At 46.3% G+C, this 19,402-nt stretch overlaps 1 protein-coding gene across 2 annotated transcripts in view; it reads right to left on the bottom strand.

The window, feature by feature from the left end:
- Positions 1–19,402, bottom strand: part of LOC144756149 (E3 ubiquitin-protein ligase TRIM39-like) — a 439,360-nt gene that overhangs the window by 78,186 nt on the left and 341,772 nt on the right. Inside the window, exon 7 of one of the 2 annotated variants that reach the window (XM_078645725.1) lies at positions 6,815–6,841. The exons of the other annotated variant lie outside the window; for it this stretch is intronic. Coding sequence (XP_078501851.1) covers positions 6,815–6,841 — 27 coding nt within the window. The remainder of the gene's footprint in view (positions 1–6,814; positions 6,842–19,402) is intronic. 2 annotated transcript variants of the gene reach the window in all.

Here is a 19,402-nt window from a genome sequence, read left to right as displayed (position 1 = left end):
TGGAAATGGTTCTGAAATTGTTGAGGTCATCTGGGTCGGCACCTGGTTTCTGTAGTAAGAGAGTGACTTGTCCTAGTTTGAGGCAGTCGGGCATCAACTCATTGCTCAGGGAGCTGATTATATTGGTCCACAGTGGTGTTAAGGCATTGTTGAGGCTATGCCATGGAGGCCGGAGGAGGAACAGCAAGGTGAGAGGAGGGCTTGGAATTCGCTCCTGTGAGATGAGGGGGGTTTGTATTAACTCCATCAGTTTCCGGGTGGAGGGGGGGGGTCGCCCCTTACAAGTTTAGCACAGATGCTTACTAAGAGGAGGTTTTCCGGTCGATGGCAGAGTATGGCGTTCTAGGGAGACATCATTCGGTCATCTAGATCGTCCAGTGGAGTAGTGTGGCTCACTGGTTAGAGGCGGCAGGCCCGAGAGCAGAAGTCGGCCCGGGACCAGGGTTCAATTCCCGACGCGGCAGGGTCATGGACCTTGGCCAGCGGATTCGATAATTCTCGCTTCGGTGCTTACTCTAATCAGGGGTTCCACTCGGCAACTCGGGGCATTAGCTTGCCTAATCTCCACAATGGCCCCACCAATTCCGGGGATGTCTGGCTCCACCTTGGGGACTCACAGCAAGGGACCATCCCACAGGGAAAGCCAGGACGGGTTCCCCAGAGTAATACAGCGCCAGGAGACCTACGGACGGGTAGCAGTGCGCTTTACAAGCTCAAAAACATTTACATTTACATGGGAATCTCACTTGTGTTGTGGGTCCATTGTATGGTTTTTGAGTCTGAATAGGGGGTATTACAGTCTGGTTCAGGTGGAACAGAATGATGTGGTGGTCCGACCAGGCGATTGGAAGGATGTTGTCAATACTTGCTGCTTCATTGCGGGCTATAATAGCGTGCAGACCTTTGAACGGACAGTGGTATTGAGCTAAGTGAAACGGCGCCACTCAGGAAAATCGAACATATATTAGTTTCAATAGATCCTGAATTCCGGACGGTGCTGTAAGGTGAGGAGCACCACCAACCTCCCCCAGAATTGAGGCCCAGGCCACTTAATACACAAAGGAAACCTCAGCACACGTCTGTAGTTTATCTAAACATTTATCTGCACATTGTATGCATAAATAATAACAGTATTTCGAGTGTCTTGTTTTTCTTTCTTTATTCTTATAGTTTCTCTTCAGCCGACACGTGTTTCGTCGCATACACTGGGAAACCGTCATGGGACTTTCTCAAGGCTCGACAATCTTTGCTACATTCTTTTCTTATGTGGTGATAATGCCAACTCACAATGGGAAGAATATCGGTCTTCTGCGCTAAAATCAGTTCTTCATTCGGGAAAGGTCTCCGTCTGACCGATCCACGAGCTTGCAAGGACAGCTCCGTCATCAACGTAGCCCACAACCATGACTATCGAGTGCGAGAACCTCACTTGAAGAGCCTTGAGAAAGTTGCGGTACGATTTCCCAGTGTATGTGACGAAACACGTGTCGGGTGAAGAGAAGCTATAAGAATAAAGAAAGAAAAACAGGAAACTTAAAATACTGTGTTAATATTTTATGCATACAATCGGCAGATAAATGTTTAGATACAATACAGACGTGTGCTGAGGATTTCCTTTATAATAGCATCCAGGGTTGCACCTCTGGTATGAGTTTGACCTTTGCAGTGCTAGCTAAAGTCTTTGCTAAGAAAGAGAATGTTTAAGGATTGTTGAAGTGAGTCTTTTTCATCATTCTAGTGCAGATTGAAGTCGCTTAGGAATAAGTTGTTGTTGGAGAATGAGCAGTGCATTTTCATTTCTGAAAGGAGTTCTACAAAGTTGAGTGGGTGATAAAGGAGGTGACATTTCGTTATTTTATTGTTCTTCGTTGTTAGCTTAGTGCTGATATGTTCAAGTGTGGGGTAGGTATAGGTGTCTATTTCGGCCATGTGAATGTTACTCTTGTGAGTAATGGCTATGCCACCCCAGTCTTTCTTGATGATTGAGAAGCTGGGAGGGACTAGTAGGTCAAGGAAGGGATAGGAGGTGTCATTTCACAATGTTTCTGTGATAAATGCAAAGTCAATATCATGGTTCACAACGGTTTCAGCTAGGTTGGTTGCATGTTTAGTTGCAGGTCTGCAGTTTATCAGTATATAGTTGAAGTTACTACTGCTGGACGTCTGATTGGAGGTCTGGCAGTTTTTGGATGGTTAATGTCTCTCCCGATTCCAGTAATCACCTGTGTCTGTCTGCATTCCGCAAGGTGTGGGAGAGACAAAGAAGGGGTGGAGGCAGCTTTGAGTAAGGCTGGATATGGGTGTTGGTGGGTGGGGATTAGAGTAGTTGATATTTCTACGAGCTGGTCTGCTCTCCAAAGTCAGCTCAGCAGTCTGGCCTACCATTGGAGGGTGGGGGGATGAGACGTATTCAAGAGGGGTGGCGGAGGCAAGTTCATTTGAGGCAGAGGAGTGGGCAGAGAGACTTATGGCAGAGGAGTTGGGATGATTGGCGGGTCTCAAATGGTTACCATCCTGTCATACCCCCAGGTGGATGTTGAGTCAGGAGGGGGCAGTTGGTCTTGAGGTGAACGGTGTTCCTTAGGGTCACAAAAATGGAGTTTATGTAATGCAGAATGTCATCATCTTGGATCGTGATACTTCCGTTCCTGTAGATGTTTATAGTGGCTTTGCCCCTTAAGGTGAGGGAGTTGGCGATCGTCAGTTTTCGGCCGTCTGGGATGTTGGTGGATTTTGCAATATTAAAGAGGTTAGTTAAGGTTGTGCACCATTTCGTCGGTCAGGGTGTGTGGAAGATAAAATCGGTTTTCTTTAACCCCTTAGAGGTGTTGAAGTAGATATCAGCTATTAGTATTTCTGGGTGTTGCCTACTCAGTTTGTGTTTGAGGTTTTTGGTGGCATTAGCTGAAAGGTTCGGGGGGTAGGTTATGAAAGGGTTTAGTCCATTGGGTTTCAGGGAGCTGGGCAGTGTAGAGGTGGGGGATACTGTGGAAGCTTGCATATTTGTGTCTTTGTTGATTTTGGAAATTAAAAAGGAGTCTTCATTTTTGCTGCAGCGAATAAGAAATTCTGACTCTTCATGGTTGATCTCAAGATATGGAGGCCGATAAGTTAATTCTCAATTTGGATTGTGGGGAGATGAGGGTGTGAGTACAGTAGGGTTAACATTAGTGCGCAGCTGGCCCATCCAGGATGGCTGCTGTTCTTGGTGTTTAGTAGGTGGGAGTGTGCCCAATCCAAGATGTCTGCTGCTTTTCACGTTTTAGTCTTCTTTCTTATGTTATGCCCTAAACAAGATCGCAGTCGATCTTGGCGATTGTGTCTGCTATTCTTGGTGTTTAGTTGGTTGGAAGGTGTGTTCAAGTTCAGAAATTTGTATAGCGCACTACTCACCCAGAGGGTCTCAAGGCGCTTGAGGGAGGATGGGTGATTTACTTATCGAATAGCCAGGTTTTTAGCTGCTTTCTGAAGGAGAGGTGGTTCTGTGTGAAGCGGAGGTGAGTGGGGAGAGATTTCCAGGTTTTGGCCGCTAAGTAGGAGAAGGATCTCCCCCCCATGGTGGATCTGTGGATGCGCGGAATTGCGGCGAGCGCTTGATTGGACGATCGTAGTTGGCGGGTGGGTGTGTAGAAGGACAGTCGTGTGTTGAGGCATTCGGGTCCTAGGTCGTGGAGGGCCTTGAGTGCGTGGGTGAGGAGACGGAACGTTATTCTCTTGTTGATGGGGAGCCAGTGGAGGTCTTTCAGGTGACCGGAAATGTGGGCTTGATGGGGGATGTCCAGTACGAGTCTGGCTGAGGCGTTTTGGATGCGTTGGAGTTTTTTCTGTAGTTTGGCTGTGGTTCCGGCGTAAAGGGTGTTTCCGTAGTCTAGTCGGCTTGTGACCAGTGCGTGGGTGACTGTCTTTCTTGTTTCGGTGGGGATCCAGCGGAATATTTTTTTGAGCATGCGTAGGATGTTGAAGCATGATGATGAGACGGCGTTGACTTGTCTGGTCATCGAGAGAGAGGAGTCTAGGATGAAGCCCAGGTTACGTGCGTGATCTGTAGGTATGGGTGCTGTACCCAGGGCTGGTGGCCACCATGATTCGTCCCAGGCAGAGGGGGATGATCCTAAGATGAGGACTTCCGTTTTGTCTGAGTTTAGTTTTAAACGGCTGTTCTTCATCCATTCAGCTACTTCTTTCATTCCTTCGTGTAGGTTGGTTTTGGCGGTGTTTGGGTCTTTGGTGAGGGAGAGGATCAGCTGGGTGTCGTCTGCGTAGGAGATGATGTTGAGGTTGTGTTGTCGAGCGATGGATGCGAGGGGACTCATGTAAACGTTGAAGAGGGTGGGACTGAGTGATGATCCTTGTGGTACGCCGCAGATGACTTCGGTGGCCTCTGATTTGAATGGGGGGAGGCGGACTCTCTGTGTTCTTCCGGCGAGGAACGAGATGATCCAGTCCAGAGCTTTTCCATGTATTCCGACGTTGCTGAGGCGTTGTATGAGGGTGCTATGACAGACTGTGTCGAAGGCGGCGGAGAGGTCAAGTAAGATGAGGGCAGCTGTTTCACCGTTGTCCAGTAGCGTTCGGCTGTCGTCTGTAGCTGCGATAAGGGCGGTTTCGGTGCTGTGTTTGGCTCGGAAGCCGGACTGTGAGGGGTCGAGGGATTTGTTGGATTCAAGGAAGGCAGCGAGCTGATTGTCGACGGCTTTCTCAATGACTTTGGCAGGGAATGGGAGGAGCGAGATGGGGCGGTAGTTCTTTAGTTCAGAGGGGTCTGCTGTGGGTTTCTTTAGAAGGGCGCCGAGTTCGGCATGTTTCCAGTTTTCCGGGAAGGTAGCGGAGTTGAAGGAACAGTTGATGACATCGCGGAGATGGGGTGCGATGATGGAGTATGCTTTGTTGAAAATGTGGTGGGGGAATGGGTCGGTTGGCGATCCAGAGTGGATGGAGTTCATCAGGCGGATGGTGTCCTCTGTAGTGATTGGGTTCCAGGCGCAAAGGTTGTTAGAGTGCTGTTTTGGTTCGGAGGTGGGTGGAGTGGACTGGTCTTCGGAATGGTTTTCAAAGCTGTTATGTATGTCGGCGATTTTGTTGTGGAAGAATGAGGATAAGGAGTCGCAGAGGTCTTGGGAGGGGGTGACGTCGTTGGTGCCGGCGGTGGGGTTGGTAAATTCTTTTACGATGTTGAAAAGTTCCTTGCTGTTTTGGGCGTTGTTGTCTAGTCGATCTCTGAATGCTGATTTCTTGGTGGATCGGATCAGTTGGTGGTGTTTGCGGGTGGCGTTCTTGAGGGTGGCCAGGTTGTCAGTGGTTGGGTTTTTTCTCCAGGCTTTCTCGAGGGTGCGGCATAACTTCTTGGATTTCTTAAGGTCATCGTTGAACCAGGGGGCTTTTTTGGTGCTTCACCTGATTTGATGGTGTTTCAAGGGTGCTAGTTCGTTGGCGCTGAGGGTGATCCATTGTGTGAGGTTGGTGGCTGCTTGGTTTGGGTCCGATGATATGGCAAGGGGGTTTTGGTGGAGCGAAGTGAAGAGTTGGGCGGTGGTGATTTTGTTCCAATTTCTTCGGGGAATAGGTTGTGGTGGGTCGTGGTCTTTTTGTAGTTGAAGTGAACGCAGCGTGGTCCGTCCAATGGAGAGCTGTGGTGTGGTCGAAGGAGATGTGTTTGCTGGAGGTGAAGATTGGGTCGAGCGTGTGCCCGGCAAGGTGGGTGGGGGTGTCAACAAGTTGTTTGAGTCCGAGATTGGCCAGGTTGTCCAGAAGGGTGGTGGTGTTGTGTACCTTAAGATGGCCACCACATTTATGGTTTGTCTTCTTTCTATTGTTTCAGTCTTATATCTATTGATTCAGCCCGTTTTCGTCCTTACTGCTTCCCACTCATGTTGGTGCCAAGACGGCTGTCCAGAAAGTGGGGGAGGAATGGGACCACAGACCTCAACTGATGATGCACAGACGGTGCTGTTTTACAGAGGTCTAGCCCACAAAAATTGGTTTATCCCAGCGAGGAGCTGGAGTATCAGGAAGATCGTCCGGTGGGTTTTCCTTGTGAGCGCCTGTATTACCTTAGGCGCAATACTCGGTTGACTGCTTCAGTTGTACCCAATTATGTGAGGGCCATGTGGTAGAGTGCAGCAAGGAGTTGGGAGGTATCAAGGGGCTCGTCGCGTTAAATTTTTGAGTGATCGCTCGGTATTCCGGATTCAACCCAGATCTCTGACTGGGGGTGAGTGTCTGAAAAGTTTCAGCGCTCCATCCATCATCTCCTTGTGTTTGCCTGGTTCACCCTAAGTTGGCAGGGTATGCCCAGACGTGGTTACCTTACTCACTTTGCCATTGGATTCAAGCTAGCCTGGCTGATGAGGGGTGTAACTCCGAAATCCAGGATGCTTTTTTCCGGTCCAGGGAAGACCTGGCTTGGCAATTCGGACTGGACTGTTCCCATGTGGTAGAGAATCAAAACAGATTTTCATATGATAGCTGGGTCTGAACTGGGGTGGCAAAGTGAGCTAAAAAACGATGATAGATTCAACCCAGATCTGTGACGGGGGGGGGGGGGGGGTGAGGGGTGGAGTGTCTGAAAAGCTTCAGCTCTCCTTCCATTATCTCCTTGTGTTCACTGTGCTCTAGTGCCAAAGTATGAATAATATCACAACAGGAATATATAGCCTGTGTTTTTTTACAGCAGAGACCCTCCAACATCCTGCACATTGTTAATATAGGAACAATATCAAAATAATGCACAGAGGCTCGGAGATGCAGATCACTGGAAATAATTACAAAGAAATATGAAGAAGCTAGGAATCAAAAGAGGACCAATTTTAGTTACCTGCAAAGCTGCGGACCCATCTCCACTCTAGAAAAAAAACACAGAATACAAACTGTAAAAAAGAAACCGCACATATACAAGTTTAGAACTTAAAATCTGAAATTGGAACACTAAAGGTACATTTTAAGTGGCAATGTTCTGAAATCTAATTCATAAAAAAAGGCAATTAGCCTTAAACCTTAAAGCATACTCTAAACCCCAACAGTTCACCATCCCTTAATCAAATCAGAATTCTAATTAATCCATAAAGATAACCTAGGCTGACCCTATTCCTATGCTTCAGCCTAAACCCACCCTTACAATAACCCTAACCTTGTGCCTTACCGTAACAATGACCCTTTATCCTAACAAACCCATATCCTTATCCTGGCTCTAACTGTAGCCCTTAACCCTAAACTTTATCTATAACCCATACCTACTCCCTTACTAAGTCCTAAAACCAACCCATGACCTTATCCTTACACAGACCCATTCAAAAATTACTTGCAATTCATATTGTAAGTATTCAAACTATGTTTTTATAAAAACACATTTCATTAAAACATTTTTTAATGCAACCATTTATTTGAAATAAGTTTTTATATATTCCAACTTCTTTGTACTAAGACTTTTTGCATTTTTACAGCAAACATTCAGTATAGAACATCATTCGAGATCCTACGCATATTACATAGCGTAAAGTTGAATGTGTTGTCTGCAAGATGAACAAATACTTTTAATTTCCACTATATCCTTGTACTAACAGGACTGCGGATAAGTTACCAGAAAAAACACTCCCTGCACAGAGAATAGCATGGTGGATTTGGGTTAGTGCTGCAGTCCACTGGACTACTTTAACTTGGGACCCTATTATGATGTCGGTCGGAAAGGCTTCGAATGGCATTCGGTTTGTCAGAATCCATGTCAGAACCCGCGTTTCCGACCGACTCAAACAAATCCGTCCTACCGAATTCGGAAAGCCTTTCTGACGCGGTTTGTCCTACACAGATCGGATGTCATAAACAGACTTTGTGGGCCCCTAGCAGGCCTCCCTTCACCAGAGGCCCCCGGTTGGGGTCCGTGGTGGTACTCCTGGGTCCCCTCTTTCCAACCATGCAGGGTGTGGCAGGCACAGGGTGCCCACCACAGGGTGCACGGTTTTCCGCAACCACCTCATTTCGTAATGGGAACCTGTGTTGTCAGTTGGTACACTGGCTCCCATTGAAGTCAATGGGAGTCCGACAGAACAGTGATCAGAGACAGCGTAATCGGTTGCTAGGTCTACCCGAATCCGATTCAGTCAGAAACCATTCCGACACAGAGTCAGTCGGAATGTTTTCCGACTGACATCGTAGTGAGGCCCTTATGTTGATTTGAATAGTGCACTACTCACCCGCAAGGGTATCCAGACACCTTGGCAGGTGTGTAGGTCGAAAAGCCAGGTCTTTAACTTCTTGCAGAATACAAGAAGTGAGAAGGAGGCTCCGATGTATTGAGGAAGGTCTTTCCGTGTTTTGGGCATGTAGGAGAAACAGTGGCCTCCTGCTCTGCCTTTGCGGATGTGGAGAGTGCATGCAAGTGAGAGTGAGGCAGTGTGTAGGTGGGCTGGTGGAACTGTATGCAGTTGTTCAGGTATTCTGGTCCTGTCGTGCATAGGAACTTTGAACTGGCTCCGCTTGTGTATAAGGAGCCAGTGAAGCATTTTGAGATCGGTGTTATGTGGGTGCCGCATGGTAGGTGGAAGAAGATGGCTCTCTATATAGTAAACTAAAATGAGGAATACTGCGTAGAGAGTCCAAGTATCCCTACTAGTGAGCAAGGGCTTGCTCAAACAATCCCAAGGTGCTCCATTTGTGGTAGTGTGGTCGAGCAGCTTAAGGATTATCAGAGGGGAGTGTTAGGCATTTTTTGTATACACAGAGTTAATAAATGATAAACAGACTCAAATAGTACAGATTTTCATATAATTTTAGACACCAAGATTATCAGAATCAGGCAAGTACTTTTGGAGTTACAGATCATTACAGTTATTTGAAAAAATACAGTCAAATAACTTTTTAGGAATGAGCCTTGAACGCTTTACTGTTATCCTATAGGAGAAACATACACTGCATAGGTACCCTTGCAATCGACTTACAGGACTGTTTTTCTGGACTTAAGGTAAGTAGGGGCCTGGGACCAAGAAAGCACCATTAGTTCAGTTTTACCTGCCCTGGTGTGTCTGGGTGCAGAGGTGCTTTACGAGGTAGTGGGCTAGAGAGCGACATGCTAAAGTGAATGGGAAAATTAGATGTGGGAAAAAGGATGCAAGTGGGAACTGAGGTCTGGCAGAACGGAAAGGAGGCTCGGTTCTTGAGGGTTTCAGGGCCGTTTCAGTGAAATCAGCCGGGGGGGGGGGGGGGGGGTTGTTGCGGGTGGCTCGTGTGCAATTGGGGAAGTCCTGCTTTTGAAATGTAAAGAAACGAAAGAACGGTTACCCACATCAAAGCTGATGAGGATGAGGGCCGGACATTCCCTTGTGTGGACTCTGAATGGACTACCTTCTATATGGACTGCCATTGATAAACAACAGTTGCAGCCATATTGTGTTTTAAATATCTTGGAGACAGATGAGAATACATACATCTGATGTACAGTGAATGCGTGTTTTGTCTCCCCCCCCCTTTTTGTGTGTAAAATAATGTGGTTTTTTGTTATGTCAATGTACATTTGAATTGTTTAATGTACACACTGCTTTTCAGTGCGAGAAACCAGGAGAAATGGTTTTTGCTTTTGAACAAGTCAGAATAAATGATGTTTTGTGAAGTTATACACAGTGCCAGTGATATTTTCATGGCCGTAGATGCGATATTTGTTCCAACATTATACCAGTTTTCTGTACCCTTAGCGTAGGTTTTTGTGGATTAATAGAGCAACCCCTAGATTTTTGGTGTCCGTTTATTATATCTACGGAGAAGGATGTGGCCTTAACATCTGCAAAAGAGACGTTTGAACTCCAAGTCGCAAGGTCTTCTTCTGACATACAGTCGCTACTCAACACTCATGTACCACTACATTTTGAGGAGCTTGTGCAAAGCATTTTTAACATGTATAGTACCCCAGAAGTAATGCACTTTTTCAAATCAATTGGATCTGGGTTGGTTAGCACCTTCCAGGCAGTCTTTGAGTTATTCCATCATTCATACACCCCGTGCTTGTAAGCTTTTTCGGGAGTCCTTCTACTGGTCCTGTTCTCAATTGTTGGGATCAATGCTTGCACCGCAATGAATGTCCCATCACAAGGCCAAATGAACTGGCCCTAATGGACGAGTTACTTACCTTCAGTAACGATGTATCTATCTGGTAGAGACACAGTCTAGCTGCAGATTCCTTCACTTAGTATATCCCCAGGCGTCAGACTGATTCCGGCAAACTTCCCGCAGCAGCACCTCTGCGTGCCGGGGGCTCAGCTCTGACATCATCCACGGATGTGGTGTCAGCAGAGCCATATATGCCCCTCCCGGTGCGCGGACGTCAGTTTTCGTCTGAGAAACTTTTCAGCGCCACAACGCAGAGACACCACTAAAAACTGAGAATATGGGAACAGTGTGAAAAAATGGAAGAAAAAATAGAATCATAAAGGACCGTGCCAGGCACTGTATCCGGTTAACCAGTAGAAGGAAGAGCAGAGCACCACTCTGAGAAGCAGCCCCACAAATGTGAAGGCCAAACCACCTGTGGTGCAAGAGGAAGATATGAAAAAACAGCATGGCAGACGACAGAAGCATGCAACTATAATGCATAACCGTGAAGGACCACAGGTCCAGAACATAGGATCTAGGCCAATTTCACCATTAGACGCCACCAGTAGAGATGTTGCAACCCCAATAAAGGACCGATAGAATGTGGCAAAGCCGATAGACTTAAACCAATGGGTGGCAGGAGTGGTAAGAGACCCCAAGGAGAAGGGGAGAGCAGAGGGTGGGAAAAAACCTGAATAAATCCCACACCGTACAATCCAGGTACAGGGTTGGAAAGGACACATGACATATGAGCATACCGCCAAACCACATGAACGGGCGGAGTAGAGCAATGAAAACAGGATGAACACTATGTCGGAGTGAGGAGAAAAAGTCACCCTGTAGAAAGGCAAGCACCCGGATGGAGGCAAGTATAGAAAACCACACCTTAAAAGGTCCTCGCAGGACGGGCGGGTGTTAAGGAATCTGCGGCTAGACTGTCTCTCTACCAGATACATCATTACAGAAAGTAAGTAACTCGCCCATCTGATAAGAGACATCTAGCTGCAAATTCCTTAACTTAGAATAGATACCAAAGCCATTCACTTAGAGGAGGAGGGTCTGCGACTGAACCCCATGAAGTTCCAGAGGGAACGTATCCGTCAACAAGGTGACAAAACACAGTGGGGTCCGCAAGCCAGCGTAACCACACCAGACCATAAAGCTCAGAAAAGAGCGGAAAACATGGAGAGGCAAAGGCACCACCAGCTGTCGAAGAACAGCATGAAAATTCCGGTATGTATACGGGTGAGAAAAGAAAACACATACTAGATATGTAGGTGTGAAAAGGAAAGTGCAGAACTTTGCGAGAAGTGGAACTGAACCTAGGGTTTGAGAGATCCACAGGATCCAGCGTGCCGACCGTAAGTAAGGTCCAGAGAGATAGCAACTGGTATGATAGAGTTAGCGCATACCGGTGTAGTATGCACAACGGCGAAAGAAGCACTGTTGAAACCTGCACCAGTAAAGTACGTGTGACAGCAGTGGCAGATGCCAACCTACGGTCAGAAAATGCCGGAGGCACTAGAGACTGAAGAAACGCCAGTATATAGTCGGCCTGTTCACAGATATGTGAAAGTGCCGATGGCAACCAGCAGATACGCCCAAAACAGGACTTACAGTAAGAACGATATTCAAGCAGAAGACTGGAAGGTACATAAACAGACTGTGTGGATGGTAGAACCACACAAATTATAGCAAAGACCCTCTTGTAGGGTAGCATGAGCATCCCAGATGTGAGAGATGCTGTGGAAATGAGCCTTTTTAGGAGCACACCGGTGCAGGGTCACCCTTATCTTTGTCCACGGAACCTTCAGACTAACAAAATAGAGATTGACACTGGAGCTGAAATTCAAAATAACAAGTTTATTCACTCATGAGTGAGACCACGTACATACAACACCCTCGAGTGTTTCGGGAGGTAGTGACTTGAATACACAGACCATGGGCCTTCTATACTGAGTTTTAAGCATGTAGTTACAAATAGAAGGTACAGGCCTACACAGGAATGAATAACTAACCACAAACATGGGCAAATGTGGAAATCAATTAGTCAGCAAAGTGGGAGGGGGAGCAGGAGTGCTTATGGCAGCACTAAGATTGACAGTTGAGTCGTAGACCAGGTGTTTTGGCAGCTACAAACTCTTTAGGCATGCATAATGCTTTTAGCTGAGTCAGAAAGTTAACTAAAATAGACAGCTCAGGCAAGGAAAAAGACTAGCATCAGAGGATGGAAGAATTACATAGCTGACAAAATGGATGCCACAAACAAGATGGTTTCAGCTCATCCTAAGAGAGATTATTTGCGATTTCCATAGACCTTTTAGTATACGCCGAATACATCTTCCTATACTTATTAGGGAGTACGAAAAACATTGTGCACATCTATCTGCATTAATTCAGTAATTTCTTGGTCCAGTGCCAAGCAAGCATTTACATTTGTGACATTTCGTTTAGTCGGTATACATGAGGTACAAGTAGAAATACAAAGGGAACAAAGCATTGGGCCACATTGTATACATAAGCAAGAAACTTAAAGAATTGCAGTAAATATACATAGGGCTGACAATCATTTCCAGCCCCATGCAGTAAACATAGTCCATAGCCATCCAGTCAAAGTCCATGTCCCTGAATCCTGATGGATTTCAGTTGCTATTTTGTGCAGCTTGGAAATCGCTTCAAAAACTGAAGGGGCGTGGTCAGGGATATATACACAGCCCAATGATGCGGCATGCTCCACCATGGTCGGCCAGGATGACGTCAAGGACCATCCTATTTTGGAGCACCACCATTCTCTCAATTTGTAGCTCTTCTATGATATTTCCAAGTGCCATGGCTGTCTGATTGGTTACAGCCTCTCTGCTGTTTCACGCCGCACCAACAAAGAAGAATAGTCCCAAATTAAAGTCAACATACTGTTGCAGTGCAGTATCAGTTTGATCCACCTCATCATGATTTATTGTCCTCTTATATCGGCTAACACCTTAGTACAGTCACTTTTTCCCACAGGAATACTGCCAATACTGCTCACACAAAGGTCTGCTCGAGCTCTAGTAACAGCTATAACAGGAGGTACATTACCCTTGACAATTCCAGTGTTAGGGAAAACAGTCCGTGGAGGAATTTCCTTGGCGATACTCCTCCATTTCCCATACAGTTCCTTTAGCTTGTGGATCTCCTTCCTCATCAGGGTAACCAGCTCTGTTAAGCTGGGCATTCAGCCCACCTACATCAATATAAGTAATGTTAGCCACTTTAGAAGCCCATAGTAGCGCAAACCAGGCTTTGCAGGAGCCATTGTGTGAAAACAGCAGAGAAATAAAAAACGTTCCTCCCTTTTTCTGATAGGCTGGCATCATTCCACACACCCAACAGTTGGAGATGTCATAGCATTATGGGTGCGATGCAACATTTGAATGTACGTATTGTTGAGGTAGGACATTCTGTTCTTTTGCTCATGATAAGGGAGAGTGTAATAGATGTGCTCTATGGGGACAGGAGTAGTAGCAGTCAGATTTCGAGCAGGAGCTACTCCCTCTACAACCCATGTATTGCAGCGATGATTACAACAATCAAAGTGAGTCCAATAATGAACATGCTCTTTCGATCACAAACTCTTGCAGCAGTTTATGTCTTCTCCGTAGGCATGTTCATCTTGCGCTGAACAACAGAACAGATGGTGCCCTAAGCAGACGTTGGTTTCTTCGCTGAGGATGAGACGAGTAGCCACTAAAAGAGTACCACCCTTCGTAACTCAGTCTTTCACTAACTCAGGACAGTGGCTCAAACAGTCTTTTTCAGCAATGACGTGTCTCTCCTCCAGGGTCGCAGCTGATATCGCGATGTACTAGGGATCGTGTGGTCTGGGAAAACTTCCTCAGGTCCTTCAAGTGAGGTGGCTTTTCCTTTATCTGTGTCCAGGATGTCGTGATGATCTGCCAACAACGCTTGGCCTTGGTCCTGCAACACTTTGACAGTGTGTCACATGGATCCAGTTCTTCTGGTTGGTCACTCGCACTGCAGTCCTGGTAGCCAAAAGCACCTGCTCAGGGCAACGTCAACGAGGCTCCAAGGAGCTGGTCCGCTGAAAGGACTTTGTTAAAACAAAGTCCCCGGGCCGTAGATTATGGCCCTCACCCTGCGACCTGTCTGGAAGGGTCTCCCGAACCTGTTGATAAATAGAAGACAAATAGTCGTTTCTCAATACATGGGGTACATCATGTATAGGGCATGGCTTAGGAATCCCCCAAATATTCATTGGCCTCCCAAAAACCACCTCATACGGTGTGAGGCCACACCGTGTATGTGGTATCGATCTAACAGATAGCAATGCTAGGGGCAGTGCATCAGGCCATCTGTGGAAAAGTAAATTTTGCCATGTTCTGTGTCCCTACGTGTTCCCCATCTTATGTTATATGTGCATGATTAATATGCATATGTATTCCCTATGATCGATTAAAGACGCAATTACAGTTGTGTCCAACTCTAGTATGCCAGTTTCCAGTTCTCGTGAAAGCTACGAGTATTAGGCCTATGTAAACCTATGTTGCCACGTTTCACAGTGTGCACGTTAATTCAGTAAAAGTCCCCGTTTCTAGGCCTCAAAAGGGCCCGGACACCAGATTCAGCTCCTGTCTCCTGAACCCTCGCTGAGGAGCGATACAGCCCCCACCTGCATCCCTGACCCTTCACTTACTTCCTGCCTCACAGTGCCCGGCTCGGCCTGGCTCTGCCTGCCAGTCTGCCAAGAGTATGTTATGGTTCCGATTATCAGTCCAGCCCTCCTTCTCTGCATTCCTAAGCTACTGAATCGCATCAATAGTTTCAGTCATAGTCTAGCCTTTACGTCTCCATGTAAGAGAAATACTGTATTAATGGTCATTTAATATTCCTCAACACGCACTACATGTAGAATAATGCATGCACCAGTCTTAGAGTCTGTTAGCCTTTACCCTGATAACTCTTGGATTCTATCAACATGTTCTCTAAACATCAGATACTAGATAGTGTTTAGGTACATGTCGCTCTGACACTCCAGACTTTAGTCTCCTCTTCTAGTGCAGAAGTCATAGCCCCCAGTTCCTCCTGGTATCACGTCATTGCCAGCTTGCGCGCACCACTAGGTCAGAGGTCCCGGCTCCTTAGGTAGCCCCCTCCATGTTTCCGCCCCATTTATGACATATTCTGTTACGTTTACATCACATGTCTATGTATACGCCCTGTACACGCCTCTTGTTACACCTACTTTATGCCTTATCTTTCGCGACTGCTACAAACTCCGCCCACTGCTACGCCTACTGTACCGAATACAATGTAAATTGTTTTAGTATATATATGTTATATACGGTTATTAAAGTTAGCTTTTTCCCGATCCTGCCCCCCGGCAGCTGCCATCCTATTCCCGTGCAGGTTGTCCTGTTCCTGTCCTTTATGCCTGATTAAAACCTGCAAACTCCAGCTACCTCGAATCTTGACTCTTATTTATTGAGCTATCTGTTATTAGTATATCTTGTCAAAAATAGCACAGGTATTTAATTATTTATTTACCACATAATGGCGCCCGAATAGGGACTTGCCCTTTCCCCACGCGCCGGCGAAGCCACGCAAGCCCCCTGACCCTCTGCAGTCGTGACGGAACCATCCTGCGCAGTGGCAGATATTTCTGCTTCAAGTATCCCTCAGGCCCACGGAGGAGACGGAGGTTGCGGTCCAGCATCCAGACGAGGCGGTGGAGGAACGCGGCGAGTCCCGACAAGAGCCCAAGCCGAGAGTACAAGGTCCGAGGTATCCGGAGGCCCACCCGTAACTGAAGTCCGAAGTTCGTAGTCCGTCGTCGTAGCAGTCCAGTCCAGTCCAGTCTGAGGCCTTCCGTTCTTGCTGCCCGGTGAGTACCGTTGCTGGGGTAGTATCTAGACAGGGTCAATTAATTTGTCTCTGGTCCGTGGGTTTGGGTACGCAAATCCAACACGAAGTGTCCACCTAGGTGGATGTGGGTCCTGACGTGTCTCTTTATGGGACCGGTATGTTTCGTACTGTTTCAGCAGTGCATCTAGTAATTCTAGTAAGTTCCGTTCTCGAGAAATTCATGTGTTTCTGTTTTCAAGTATTCCAGGTAATGTTTCTGTCCGAACTGTTATTTTAATGTTATTTCATGTGTTTTCAATGTCGTGGTATGAGTGATCAGTCTCAAGTCATTATTGTGTTCATTGTGTATTGTACTGTGTCCAGATCCCAGTTTACGTCATGCCTCTATTCTCAAAATTACGTCAGTTAAGAACTAGAAAAGGTCTGCTCGAGGAAGCAGTTCCTGTCCCGCCTAGGGACAGTCCAGGTCATTTTATGTATCATAAGCATGGCATAAGTGCCATATTATATCTAGACTTATGGGTCGAGTATACTAAAGATCTAGAAGAGAAATATAGATGGCCTGTATCAGGCACATGGGATGCCGAGTGCATCATGCGAGTAGAAGAAGCATTATGGAAAAAGAAAGCCAGACAGTCACAGAAAGATGCCATCGAGTTATGGCGCAAAGAATCTCATAAAAGAACCGAAAAAGAAATCAGAAAAGCAGAATTAAGTAGAGAATCCACAGAAAGAGCCCAAGAAAGGGAATTAATCGAAATAGGTGAACAAGTTAAAACCGAACAGTCAGACAGACAGAGGAATGCCCTCATTAAGGGTATGTACCCTCTTCTTGCCGAGGGCTTGCCAAAAGCAACCCCGGAGGCATCCAGTAATTTCCCGCCACCATTAGTTCCGACTAAGCTACGTCACAAACCGACCGCAGCTGATATTTTTCTCTCGTCCTACTTGGACGACACAGTCCCCGAATATGCAAATCCTGTTCCGCCAGCTCCTGTAAATAATGTAATTCCTGTACTTCCAGCCACCGGGGCACCCGTTGCAGCACCCGTTACGGTACCCCCGGTCCAGCCTACATTACAAGTTCCCGCTACATCGGTCACTCTGCCAGCACGAAGAGTATCAGTCGACGATTCCAGTTTAGGGGCCGCGGGGGGAGGTCCTCCTGGTACCCCGCCGCCACACAAACGTGTAACGTCAGTCGAGTTACATGAACGTGCGTTACAGCGTACGCCCAAACATCAGTCCGTTGCAGATATCAGGCGAGCTCTCACCGAATGCCGTTATGATTCAGTCCCAGGTGATGATAATATGGTTATATATTCATTGCGTGTAAGACGGGTGACCGAGTATTTGGACACCCTACCGAACATGAAAGAAGATCTAGACAGAATATATCGTTTCATTCGTACAGGAACAGATTCAGAAAGTATTGGTGAAGTCATGTCTCTAAGGAAAGCTGAGATTCAGCTCATGCTATTAAAGTTTCTAATTAATTGTTTAATAAGGGAACAAGATTATCCAGATAAAGATCCGACTGAAATGAAAGTCCTGACAAGGTGGAGTGATAATATAGCCGACGGAAGACACAGGACACTCAGTTGTATAGAGAGTATGTACAAGAAAATCCGTAAAGAAATAATAAGGTTACACGAGAAACGCAAAGCAGCACAAGTAAGCGAGAAAGAAGACGACTCTCCTACCGAAGAGGTAGACGACGAGAATCCTTCCAGAATAGCGTATGTAGGTAGAACTAGACTTTCCGACCGACATTCACGTCTAGAACACAAGAAAGTTTTCTCTCTTACAGCACCAGAACAAGGTTCTCTAGAACAAGTATTTCAAGCTACCGATCACATTCTGAAATCACGAATCGGTTACAATGAACTTAGTACTATGCATGAACAAGAACTAGCCCGATCAGCAGTCCGATGGGCTACTGATTCTACCACTTTTCCAGACGAAATAGTGGCACAAATGTTTCTGAAACTGCCCCCAGCCGAGCAGCGACTGGTGGGTATGTATATGATCCAGCACCTCATCACATTGTATGAGGGTCAGCATTCTGATCCAGGTCCGTTACATGATGTTCTGAACGAGTTACTCCAGTATAGATGGAAAGGTCTAGGTACCGATTTAATTGGTATCATTCTAGAACAGCGCCACAAATACCGAACGTTCTTGAATCCGCATTTTGTTCACGTCTCACCCCCAGAAAGTAAACCGTTTTACATAGACAGACAGCATCCGTTACGAGAAGTACACCCAGTTAGGACAACGGGTGGTGATCTAGAACGAGTATTTGTTTACACCCCGATTACCAAGATGGAACTCTTAGAGATGAAGAAGTTAATTCCCTGTCACGACAAAGATCCAGCAGGGTTCCACCGTGAATTAAAAGACATGCTCCGTATGGGAGAATACACGTATCCAGATATCATTAAAATGTTAAAGGTCCTGTTGCCTGCGGGCATATATGAAAAACTCAAGGAAAAAGAATGGGAGGTGGGAGAGAAAAAGATAGATTGGACAGCTCTAGAAGCTGAAGATAATACACGTGTACCAGGTACCGGTCTAGGAGATAAATGTAAAGAATTGCCCGAACTGTTAATACAAGTTTTGCCAAGATTACTAGCCACGAAAAAGGAAGACTGGGATGCAATCTCAGCCTGTAAACAGAAACCAGACGAAGATACTAGTGATTTTTATTCTAGATTCGAGAAATGTTTTATCGTCAACAGTGGTTTGAAGACGAGTAGTGAGTCATACCCTCATCTTTTTGTTACTAAACTAGTCGAGAATTCAAGTCCACAAGTTAAAAATAGAGTTTTAAAAGTCGAAAGTACCTGGCAAGCTAATACTCCGTCGCAAATGCTCCAGATGCTTCAGTACCACCAGAATAGAATCAGGGAAGAGCAAGATCACGAAAGGAAACGTATGAAAGACACCAAAATGAAAGTATTAGTTGCACAATCTGTTCCACAAGACAGTCAGAAGAGGGGTCCGAATCAAGCCAGTCATCCTGCAGTTCCTGTTAAAGGGACCTGCAATTATTGTAAACAGCCAGGTCATTTTATAAACGAGTGTGCAGTTCTGAAACACAACATAGCTACTGGTAAGACTAAAGAAAGACCACGTCCGCCTAGACAAGAACAAGTTTCAAAGACTTTTCAGTCACCACAGAATGCACAATAGACAGTTACAGCACCGCAGCCTATTGCTGCAACACAGCATGTTACACAGCAGATGTACCAGTATGCACAGTCCGAGTATCCAGAGTATCAGCAGTATTCATGAAACAGCCTAGAGAGGGAGGTAGGCTTGCCTCTCATCGAGATACCTGTAGATCAAGAGGGTCCCTATGTTCACAGTCAAGTATTAGGGAAAGACAGAAAGTTTCTGATTGATACAGGGGCAAGTAGGACTACTATCAGTCATGACGAGGTTCCAGGGGCTCCGCTCTCAG

This window comes from Lissotriton helveticus, chromosome 5_1, assembly GCF_964261635.1.
Source record: "Lissotriton helveticus chromosome 5_1, aLisHel1.1, whole genome shotgun sequence".
Taxonomy (NCBI): Eukaryota; Metazoa; Chordata; class Amphibia; order Caudata; family Salamandridae; genus Lissotriton; species Lissotriton helveticus.
The sequence above is the reverse complement of the archived record's forward strand: the minus strand, read 5'-3'. Positions and strand labels throughout refer to the sequence as shown.